The sequence below is a fragment of the Schistocerca cancellata genome, chromosome 6 (assembly GCF_023864275.1).
Source record: "Schistocerca cancellata isolate TAMUIC-IGC-003103 chromosome 6, iqSchCanc2.1, whole genome shotgun sequence".
NCBI classification, from domain to species: domain Eukaryota; kingdom Metazoa; phylum Arthropoda; class Insecta; order Orthoptera; family Acrididae; genus Schistocerca; species Schistocerca cancellata.
This window is the reverse complement of record NC_064631.1, coordinates 149,877,454-149,889,481: the sequence shown is the minus strand read 5'-3', so window position 1 is coordinate 149,889,481 and position 12,028 is coordinate 149,877,454. Positions and strand designations below refer to the sequence as shown.

The window sequence follows — 12,028 nt, the reverse complement described above, 5'->3', positions numbered from 1 at the left end:
AAGCACACCTTATTACCCCACTACACCAACAAATTACATTGTTATTAATATTGAAAATTCATGTTATCTGCATGGAAAGTAGAAATGTTCTAAAGGTGCAAGACACTGGTAGTGTATTATAAATTGCTCATTGTTGCTACAAATGTACGTAACTATCTTCTCTTAAAAATACAAAAATATACATATAAATACAAGCTACCAGCATGATTAAGAAGCAGCTAGCTAATATAAATAGGGAAATGGTAGCTTTCTTTCCGAAGCAGTAACTTTCCTTCTAATTTCTTAGGTCACATTTTGCAGATATCACATTCTGTAGTGACAGCTTATCGTTAATACCATACACAGGTTAAGTTTTTAAGAGTTGCTTCTCTTTTGTTCATATATAGATTGATTCATTCCATAAGAACAAAGGTTCTTCTTCCAGATAGACTCCACAGATAAATGAATGAACAATCATTTGTAACTAAATTTTTCTCTACAATATCCAAAACAAAAATTGTATACCAGGTATTATCTGTAATAGGAAAACAATTATAAGTAATGGAGATGGAAAATGAGTTATTTCCCTCTGTATTTACTATATTGGAGATCAGTGTATGGTGACTATATTTCTTCTGAGGTGTTCTCAGAGTGATGGTTTGTGGCATCTTTTCAGGTTTCTGGCCAATTTGCTAATTCCACTTTGCACACAATATTTTGACATCTGATTTAGTCATTATCTGCAGGTGATCCAAACAGTTGTCTAATATGTGCTCAACATGTGCACTCCACAACTCTTACAGGATTGAAAAAGTCCAATATTTCCGTCAAATGTTCTACAATAAACACATGAATGATAATGCAGATCATTAATGAAAATTTTATTACATTACTTCCATTGTTTACATTTTTGTTCTTTATACATTATTGACTGAACAATGAGAAAGGTAAAAAGCAGCTTGACAAGAGTGCAAGTTGTAAACATAGCTTCATAAAGCAGTTTAGGTGCAAAAACTGTCCACACAAATAAATGATACCTTTGGAATGTAAGAAGTATAGAATATACTGTAAGAAGCAGTGATCGATGTGAAGCCACAAACCAAAACAATCTGTGCAGCTGGTCATCAAGCCTAAAAGAGATAAGAAATATAACTTTGTTTACAATATTTTGCAGTATATAATATTTTAACAAAAAAAGAACACAGTACAAAATAATAAAGAAGATTTTGAACACACGGAATTTTTTCTAAATTATTTTAATTAACACATTTCTGTGTTGAATAGGTAAGTTAATATCGGAATTTAAGCTATTGCTTTCCTTTCAGCTTTTTCTGTCTTACAGAAATCACTATGTGATCAGTTATGCAAGACACAAAAACTAACACAAATGTCATGTCCCTGTATTGTCACATGTATTATTAAATTTTATTTTTGTTAATGTAGTTTACACAGACAAACGTCGGAAAGATGAAAAATGTGAGTCTAATATCTTACCACTCTCTCTCTCTCTCTCTCTCTCTCTCTCTCTCTCTCACTCACACACACACACACACACACACACACACACCACTGGACAGTAACTGCTTTCATTTGTGGACAGAAAATACCTCTGACTGAAGTGCCAGATAGCAAACAAAACTGATACAGGGATGCACAGGTGTGCTGTGTACGTTGAGTTGGTGGCAAAATGCTATTTTGCAAAATAAGAGTAGGATTTTCAGATGGGTAGCTTCATAACTTGACATTATTCATCTTCCCTCATAAAACCCCTTCCCACTGAATTCAGCCTCGCAGCTATGAAACAAACAAACACTCATGACCTTAAAATCAATCCAGAGCCAGTCATTCATCCACTTGAAGAGTTCATTCCTCCTACTAAAAAGCTTAATCAAAAGCTACAGAAATTTTCTCTGTTTGTGCTGCAGGCAAATGGTTATCTTTCTTCATTTTTGCTTGTTATTATTAAGAAGTCAAACAATGGGGCCAATATATTCCTCTTTCATAAATGTAACTGGTTAACTGGTTAGTAACAAATGTTTAATACAAAATCAAAATAAATTGCTTGCAATGGTAAATGTCAGAGCTTCTTAAAATTTGATATAAGCTTACCATTCTTTATCATGTTGAACTGAAAGCTTGCAAATATTTCTTATTAAAAGTAAATAAGAAAGAATGGGAGCACAATATGTATGTGCAATAAGGAGTGCCCCAACTGAAGCAATGTTGTATTCTTCTTGTCCTATGTACCCTGCAGCAACATCAATACTTGCCAAGCTGTTTGAATTTCCCTATGAAAAGGCCAAATTTCAATCACTCAGAACAACAAAATACAGCACACACTCAAATATAAACATGGAGTTAACAACAAGTCTTACATGGTTCAAGTAATAATTTATCAATATCTGAATGGTGCATTTGAAAAATCAAGGTACAATGATACAGCAAAAGTCAGATGCTTTATAAATGAAGATTATCTACCTGATAGAAATAGAAGACCATTCCAAGCCAGTAATGCATAACTGGTAGTGAAATACAATTGGTCGTGCCATATGTAACAGCAGTATCACATATCAGTTGACTTATACACACATTACAACCAAGCAGCAGCACATTATATGGTCTGTAGATCAAGGCACACAGTATCATCCAACAAACAGTAATAACAGAAAATGTTTTCTGTAGTATGTTTGCACAGACTGTCCATCTTCTGGCATAATAACTCTGGTGGTGTGATGTGAAGAAAATTTCCAATACCGATTTAATCATTATTACTCCTAAAAGACACCACGTTCCGAATGACTCGTACAGACCCCTGGAAAAAAGTTCAGACAGTATAGTTAGCATTTCACAAAAATAGAATGTAATGTCATGACACAATGTGAAAAGCAAGTAATTTTCATCTAATTATGAACACGACACACAGCTTGATCACTACGCAAATGCAAATATGCACACAGGCATAAATATAGCCAATATTCCATACCTCAAATGACTATGAACAATGTCTAAGAGGATAAAGACAGTAGGACCCTAATTGATAATGTTTTCTTTAATGAAGCTCAAAGCAAGAAAATAACTATTTAATCAGTAACAAATGCTCTCTCCAATCACGATGCATAGTTACTTAGGATAAATAATGAAGTGGCTTTCAGTATGATTACTCTTCCATGGAAATCAGTTAGAGTAATTAGAGACTCCAAGGCAAATGTTTTTAAGAATAGTTTACCAGAGGTGACCTGGGATGTAATTTATAATGAACCAAACATAAAATTTAATCTATTCCATCATAAACTCATATAATTATCCGAAAATAGCTTTTCGCATAAGCTAACAGAAAGAACACTAAATAGCCATGTAAACAACCATGGCTCACAAGAGGGATTAAAGTATCTTGTGAAAGAAAACGGGAAAATTTAGCTTTTGGTAATAACAAGTAGGGATCGGGCAGTAGTTGCACACTACAAAAAATACTCAAACTTACTAAGAAAGGTTATTAAAAAATCAAGGAACATGCATATAATGTGGTAAATCAGTACTTCCGACAACAGACTTAAGGCTATATGGAATGCAGTGAAATGAGAGACAGGACAACCAGCCATAGAAAAAGACATCACTATTGGACTGAATAAAAGGGTTATACATGATGAGTCACAGGTAGCAAAGGCATGTAACACTTTGGCATCCACTAGTCTCGCACAAATGTATTCGCTTGGCGCCGGCAGCACTAATTCGGATTACTTGGGTTGTTGCCGGCCGTTCTTGACCTTATTGGGAGATTATAAATCGTTAAGTTTTACTAATCTCGCTGTTAGTTCTCATAAGTTCTCAACCCTGTTCCCCTACTTTCATGAAACTTTGGAGATATAAATACGTAAATAAACACAAATATATCTTGATGTAACTTACCAAACGAAAGCGTTGGTATGTTGATAGACACACAAACAAACACAAACACAAACACAAAACCCAAAAGTGTCCCACTTGTGAAAGGATACTTTCTGGGACTGGATCAGACTCTGAATGTGGCTCTCCAGCAGGGATACGACTTCCTCAAATCCTGCCCTGAAATGAGATCCATCCTTCATGAAATCCTCCCCACTCCACCAAGAGTGTCTTTCCGCCGTCCACCTAACCTTCGTAACCTCTTGGTTCATCCCTATGAAATCTCCAAACCACCTTCCCTACCCTCTGGCTCCTACCCTTGTAACCACCCCCGGTATAAAACCTGTCCCATGCATCCTCCCACCACCACCTACTCCAGTCCTGTAACCCAGAAGGTGTACACAATCAAAGGCAGAGCCACATGTGAAAGTACCCACGTGATTTACCAACTGACCTGCCTATGATTTACCAACTGACCTGCCTACACTGTGAAGCTTTCTATGTGGGAATGACCAGCAACAAACTGTCCATTCGCATGAATGGACACAGGCAGACAGTGTTTGTTGGTAATGAGGATCACCCTGTGGCCAAACATGCCTTGGTGCACGGCCAGCACATCTTGGCACTGTGTTACACCGTCCGGGTTATCTGGATACTTCCCACTAACACCAACCTGTCAGAACTCCGGAGATGGGAACTTGCCCTTCAGTATATCCTCTCTTCCTGTTACCCACCAGGCCTCAACCTCCGCTAATTTAAAGTTGCTGCCGCTCATACCTCACCTGTCATTCAACAACATCTTTGCCTCTGTACTTCTGCCTCGACTGACATCTCTGCCCAAACTCTTTGCCTTTACAAATGTCTGCATGTGTCTGTATATGTGCGGATGGAGATATATATATATATATAATTAAAAAGAAAGATGATGAGACTTGCCAAACAAAAGCGCTGGCAGGTCGATAGACACACAAACATACACACAAAAAAATCTAGCTTTCGCAACCAACGGTTGCCTCGTCAGGAAAGAGGGAAGGAGAAGGAAAGACAAAAGGATATGGGTTTTAAGGGAGAGGGTAAGGAGTCATTCCAATCCCGGGAGCGGAAAGACTTACCTTAGGGGGAAAAAAGGACAGGTATACACTCGCACACACACACATATCCATCCACACATACACAGACACAAGCAGACGTCTGTGTATATGCGGATGGATATGTGTGTGTGTGCGATGTTTGTGTTTGTTTGTGTGTCTGTCGACCTGCCAGCACTTTCATTTGGTAAGTCACATCATGTGTGAAATGTCTGCTTGTGTCTGTGTATGTGTGGATGGATATGTGTGTGTGTGCGAGTGTATACCTGTCCTTTTTTCCCCCTAAGGTAAGTCTTTCCGCTCCCGGGATTGGAATGACTCCTTACCCTCTCCCTTAAAACCCATATCCTTTTGTCTTTCCTTCTCCTTCCCTCTTTCCTGACGAGGCAACCGTTGGTTGCGAAAGCTTGGATTTTGTGTGTATGTTTGTGTTTGTTTGTGTGTCTGTCGACCTGCCAGCACTTTCATTTGGTAAGTCACATCATCTTTGTTTTTAAATATATTTTTCCTTCGTGGAATGTTTCCTTCTATTATAACCATATATATGTGTGTGTGTGTGTGTGTGTGTGTGTGTGTGTGTGTGTGTGTGTGTGTGTGTGTGTGCGCGCGCAAGAGAGAGAGAGAGTGTACACCTGTCCTTTTTTCCACCTAAGGTAAGTCTTTCTACTCCCAGGATTGGAATGACTCCTTACCCTCTCCCTTAAAACCCATATCCTTTCATCTTTCCCTCTCCTTCCCTCTTTCCTGATGAAGCAACCGTGGGTTGCGAAAGCATGAATTTTGTGTTTGTGTTTGTTTGTGTGTCTATCAACATACCAATGCTTTCGTTTGGTAAGTTACATCATCTTTGTTTTAGATATTTTTCCCACGTGGAATGTTTCCTTCTATTATATAAATAAATACAAAATTTGTTTGTTTCATATATTTGCATTGTCTTTGATACTCAGTATTTCTCTTTCATATGATATGCAGCAAAACAGTCTCCATGATAACGCAACTCTACAAGACTTGCACATTAAGTTGTTTGTTGTTCTTTTTCTTGTTTTTGGAACATACATGGCAGTTTCTTTGTTTTGATTTTTCCATTTCGGAAATAAGTATTAGTTGGTGTTACTTTATGTGACCAGAAAGTCTGTCAACCAAATCATGATGAGACGTATGCAATGTAGTGGCAACCTCCAAGTTTTGCTCAGAAGCAGGTGCATGGTTTTTTATCCACGAATCAGACACTTTCAATAAAAAAATCATGAATTCTGTATTGAAATATTGACATGAACGGAATGCATTAAATAATGCGTAATTAAAGAGGTACATGCAAACCTTTTTTTGACCATTTTATAGTTTTTCTTCATATTGGGTAATAACTCAAATATTGGTCTGCCCGATCCATTCCTTTCATGTATTTGTTGTAGTCTAATACACTTTCAGGTTTTTTTTTTATTGTATAATTGGTTTTTCTACATTTTCTCTGAGTGTCAGTCAAAGTGGCATTATGTGTTGTAGAGATCATTCATATTATTTTAGTTTTCGAAGCTCTCCATACCTATGCGAGTACTTCATCTTCCCGTAGATGACAAGCTTCAAACACATTGACTTTTGGGTACTTTAATTTTTCCGGATATCCTCTATTTTGCTGTATCGTTCCACAAACTCTAATTTTCTTTTCAAGTAACTTCTCTGCAAGTTCTACATTGTTATAATAATTATCCGTGTAGAGGTGTAGATGTTTACCGCTCACGCTAAAACAATGTGTTGATGAATCAATATTTGTGATAATTAACCCCTACTGGTTAACAAGACTTGGTGGCTCTCTCAAAAGTTTGTCCAGACACAGCCCAGTTAAGTGATCTGAATATGTTAAGTGTTTTGTACATGTACTAGTGCTTTTTACATACAACAATCCTTGCTTACTTTTAGTAAATAATTTACAGCATATTTACAGTTATATGAATAAAGAGAAATTTATGCTTCTGCCAACAGTTCTTAGCCCAACTCCACTGCACATGGCAATGAAGATTTGTAATGAATTAAAGAGCATAAATACAACCAAGATCTAGAGTAGTTAGCTGAAGTGAAAATCATACGTTAGTTCAAAATTGCCATTACTCAGCAAAGGAGTTGGTGAATGATGATATTATTATCTGAGCATGATACAGCAAAATGGACTGAAAAATGTAAAACTACAAATGTACTGTGTGGAACTGAATGATATATTATAGTTAGACTGGACACCAAAATGCCTAAAACTTTAATTTAGCATCGTACAGTGCTGATGAGGTAGCTGTACAATAAATCACTGATTTAACTTGTATGTTATGAGACAAACATCTCATTCTGATTCTCAGTCCACACTAAAACGCGGTTTTTCAAACTGTATTATAACTTATTTATACTGCAAAAAATGTAAGTGTAAAGTTTAAAACTTTCCTGGTGTACAAACTGTCCCATAAAATTTTCCAAAAACTGATAGATGCCTGCAACTTCCCACCACGATATTTCGGTGCAGAATCTTCCATCCATCATCACCTGAGTATTCACATGAAGATGGGCAGAAGGCATTGAGCCAAAATATAGTGGCACAAAGTTGCAGACATTCAGTGGGTCTCCTGAAATTTTATGGAATCTTCAAGTGTACATCATATTTTGTAATAATTTCAGTCTCTTCGTGACCAACCAAGACAATGTAATCAAATAATCAAAACTGAGTGCAAATGAGATATTTTACAAGTCCATCAATTTTTCCTATGACTGTTTTTAAAATGTTTTAGATTAATGCTGTTGGCGAAGTTTTTATAACTGACGACTGTAGCTCCGTATTCTTATTCTCTTGTGACTCCCTGGACACCAAATGGATAATACAATTGTTTAAATGCAGCTGAAAAGTGCTTCTCTGGAAATTAGATGTCATTCATGTAAGCTGTGGAAGATCATTCACACTCTTGATTTCCACACCAAACTTGACAAGCAAAATCACTCACACTTTCATATGCCCTGCCAATGTTTGTCAAAATAAATCATTTACTTACGCAATAAATCCATTACTTATGCACAATAACACGTTATTACTGTGTCACATGCTCTCGTACTTTTTCAGGCATCCTGTGTTACATTTCTACAAATGACACATAGTTTGCAGAAGTCCACAGATTTCCCAAGAAACTGAACTAGAAGCTTTGTGCAATTACAAGCTGTCACTTCAATATTTTATAATAATTTACTGAATAGCTAACATACTGTTTAGTATATCATCATTTTTCCCAGTCTTGTGTATAACAACGATTGTAGCCAGAGTGCAGACTGATGGATTTGCAACTATATTGTCAGACAATACTACACAAAGACTGAGAGCACTGCAAAATAACTTCCCCTACTGCCTATATTGCAGGCTCACAAGTTCTGTTATTTTCAATTCGAAATTGATGCATATGAAAATTGTAAGACGAGTGGCGGAATAAAAATGCTTACCTCGATTGTGGATAATCAAAAGGAAGTAGAACACTTCCAATGGCTGCTCTATATAGATAAATACACACAGCTGCTGCTGTATACAAGCTGAGATCAATCAGTGAATTGCTTCGAGATTTGTAAGGAGTGCTGCTAATATTGAAGCAACACAGAATCAAAGCAAATAAACCTGCAAGAAATTGTAAAACCTAGTTAAAATATTGTTTTAGTCTAAGACTATGACAGAATATATATAGTAACTGCATCCAAACAAAAAATTACCAATTTGTTTCTATGTTTTCAGCTACCAAAATGAAATATATGAATGCCGCATACTACTACTACTACTACTACTACTGGTGGCTCTTACAGTGAACACCATAGTAATACCCTGATAAAACAAATATTATGTGCTGTTCACTAAACATTGATATCAACACATTAACATCTTGGAAAATCAAATAAAATGCAGTAACAAACAAAAGCTGCCACAGTCTGCTTCAGCTACAGTCATGTGTGAACATGTTCTTAAATTTGGTTCCCTTTTGCTAGCTTTCACTCTATTATGATGTTGATAACATACATATTAGTTCTTTAGTTTATTGAGGAAACTTAAGATTGTTGATAGCATCTCCTATGAACTGCGGACTGTCTGGTGGCAGGGACGTTTGAATGCCTGAATGACACAGATAGTCAAATAGAAGTTGAAACCGCAGCAGAAAGATATCTGCTGCAAACCCCTAATATATGATTCCTGGAGAGGGGGGGCCAAGTTGCCTTTTTTGTAGTTACAGGAGGCATCAGTCTGGATATTTGAATGAATTAGCCTTGTAACATTAGCCAAATGGCCTTGCTTTGTTGGTACAACGGCAGAGCTGAAAGCAACAGAACTTTGTAGCTTGTATATTTCCCAAGCACATGCAACTCTGTCACACAATTTATTAATGGTGGCATCATCTTGGCTAAATTATTCAAATCTCCAGGCAGAACCTACTCAGGAGGATGTCATCAGGGGAAAAAAGATCTGGCACTCTACAGGTTGTGTTGGTAGATTAGAGAACTTGAAAGGGAAACTGGTAGATTGCAGTTAGATATAGTGGGAATTCGTGAAGTGTGGTGGCAGAAAGAACAGGATTTCTGGTTATGTAATTGCACAGTTGTAGTAGTTTGATGCAGATCTTCACACTATTCTTTCCTGTTGTAAAGTACCTTTATTTTATACGGGTCTTTGATTTGTGTGGTAGTTGAGTTGGGGCAGGTGTTTGAGTTGTTGTTGAGACCAGTGGTAGTAGACAGAAATCTGTGAACTAGTCGAAGAAAGAAGATGTAGGTGTATTCCCTTGTGGTAAAAAAACAAGTTTTGGTACAATAAATAGTTTCTGTGCTAAATGTGGTGAGGGAAGGGTCATTTTCTCTGAACGACCAAAAGAGTGAGAGACTTGATAATAGAATGCTCAGTAATTACACCCCCTGCAATGATACCTAATACACTATGATGGGCAAGTGGAAAATCTTTCATGAAGAAGTATACAGGGGAGAATAAACTAAGAGAATGATATTAAAATTTAAAAAAGTGACTGTGAAAGAACTGGTGACATATGCAGAGAATAGGCAGAATGATACCCAAAGTGGCAAGGAGGTGCAATGTAGCGAACTACTTGGCCACAGCAAAGATTTTTTTTCTTTCATGAATGGATAAATGGAATATGATCACATGACTGAATGGCAGAAGGAAGCAGTGGTTTGCCCACTAATGCAAATAACATAATTGCTTGGAACTATCAATTTTTTCCGTGTGTGTGTGTGTGTGTGTGTGTGTGTGTGTGTGTGTGTGTGTGTGGTGGGGGAGGGGGGGGGGATAGCATGTGACACTCTGGGGATGAAATGTGCTTGTTTATTCCAACAAAGGGATGACTGTTTACCTAATACTATTACAAACTATTAATGCAGCTGAAACAAACACAATATTTGGATTGTTGAGTAATGAACAGGAAGAAAATAAAGTGAAACAAAGAGATAGATCTGAGAATTCAAGATTTTTTGAGAGCAGTGAAATTAAAATGGAGGACAGTATTATATAAAGCAGCACACCTTTCTCAGGGACATGAGAAGGTCGACAAAGAGAAAACACAAATCTCAGTGAATTTGGAATACAAACTTAACTCAGTGCATTCATGGATTTCATAAATAAAAAAGAAGAGGGAAGCACAACAGGCAGAGGATGTAGAAGAACTTAAAGAATTAATGAAGTGTTGTGTAGCTGAATGTGAGGAGTTAAGAACTAACAATCAAAAAATAATTTCCAAACTGAAAGGAGGATTACATAAGCAAACCAAAACAATCACCACCATTAAGGAGGAGATCACACCAAATACAGAATCATCTAAGGAAGAAAATGCAGGAGTGGAAAGCAATCTGTGTACACTGTGTAGTAATATGACTAGGATCGAGGATACTGTAACAGAACCAAGCAAAAAGTGTGACTGACTGCATGACCTAGAAGAGACCCAATCTGGAAATGGAAATGCAGGGGCAGCACGAATATTAGCGACATATATTGACAAGCTTAAAGAAGAATTACAGGAACTGATGTCAGAATAAGGTGTGCCAAAAAGAACAAGTCACTAACAATAGACACAAAAATCAAAGTTTTAGAAGTTCAGCTCTTTATAGGTTCAGGAAATGATGTTTCTTCAAGTTCTGAAAATCTAATGAAGAGCAATTGAGAAATGAAAGCAAGGTAGCATATTTTTTCATACATGGATACAAAATTGTAGGTGCAATCAGAGTTATAAGAAAACTTATAAAATACCATGTGTTACTGGATGTCATGGCAGAGAGAAAATTGGTACTACTACATTTGTGTGTGGATCGTATATTCGGAGCAGACTGGGTGACATTAAAGAAGAGGAAACTACCCAGAAAATTACAGAAATAATAACTGTGTGTAATAGAATGAATAAATTGGCCACCCTACTTTTCTGGGAAGCCATGTAGTAGGAAAGCACTACCATATAAAACAGCAATAAAACTGCACCCCCATACTGCAAGAAGCTATACCCGATACCAGAAGTCAAGAAAGCTGCAGAGAACAGAAGAATACTGTAGAATTGCAGTCAGCAAAAACTAAAATAATTCATGGGAAGGAGCACATCAAAAACATCAAAATCTATTATGCAGAGAAGCAAATGAATTAGTACAGGACAGTAATGACAGTGACACATCCTAACTGACAGAGATATTCCATACTCCCTTTTTGGACCAAATCAAGCAGCATTCTAGGGCTAAAATGTTATGCATGGGAAGAAAAATAGGTGTATACGGACACACCCACAACCCCACCCCCTTCTCAACAGGGCAAACAATGAGTGATCAAAGTGAACGACAGGGAGATGCAGCGTGCTCATGTCAGATAGTGTTATCAGTACCCGACAGTGGTCTCACTGTGGGCCTCCACTTGGCCAACTGATCGAACAGGGTAATACCCGGAATTCAGATATGACAGTGGCCCAGTGTTGGCCTGCAAGGGAACACGAGGGCAGCCATATTCCCCATAAAGATTCTGACCGACCACGTCCGAGCAAAAACGAGGGATTACCGTACTGCGCACCAAGCACATTGTAATCCTTTCACAT

The 12,028-nt window shown here is 37.3% G+C and overlaps 1 protein-coding gene across 1 annotated transcript in view; it reads right to left on the bottom strand.

The window, feature by feature from the left end:
- Positions 1-853: 853 nt before the first annotated feature.
- LOC126191201 (GPI ethanolamine phosphate transferase 2) overlaps positions 854-12,028 on the bottom strand; it is a 93,902-nt gene continuing 82,727 nt past the window's right edge. The window contains exons 10-13 of the mRNA XM_049931995.1: positions 8,415-8,583; positions 2,458-2,791; positions 2,089-2,267; positions 854-1,109 (exon numbers count right to left, since the gene is read on the bottom strand). Of these exons, the coding sequence (XP_049787952.1) occupies positions 869-1,109; positions 2,089-2,267; positions 2,458-2,791; positions 8,415-8,583 (923 nt within the window). The 3' untranslated portion in view covers positions 854-868. The remainder of the gene's footprint in view (positions 1,110-2,088; positions 2,268-2,457; positions 2,792-8,414; positions 8,584-12,028) is intronic.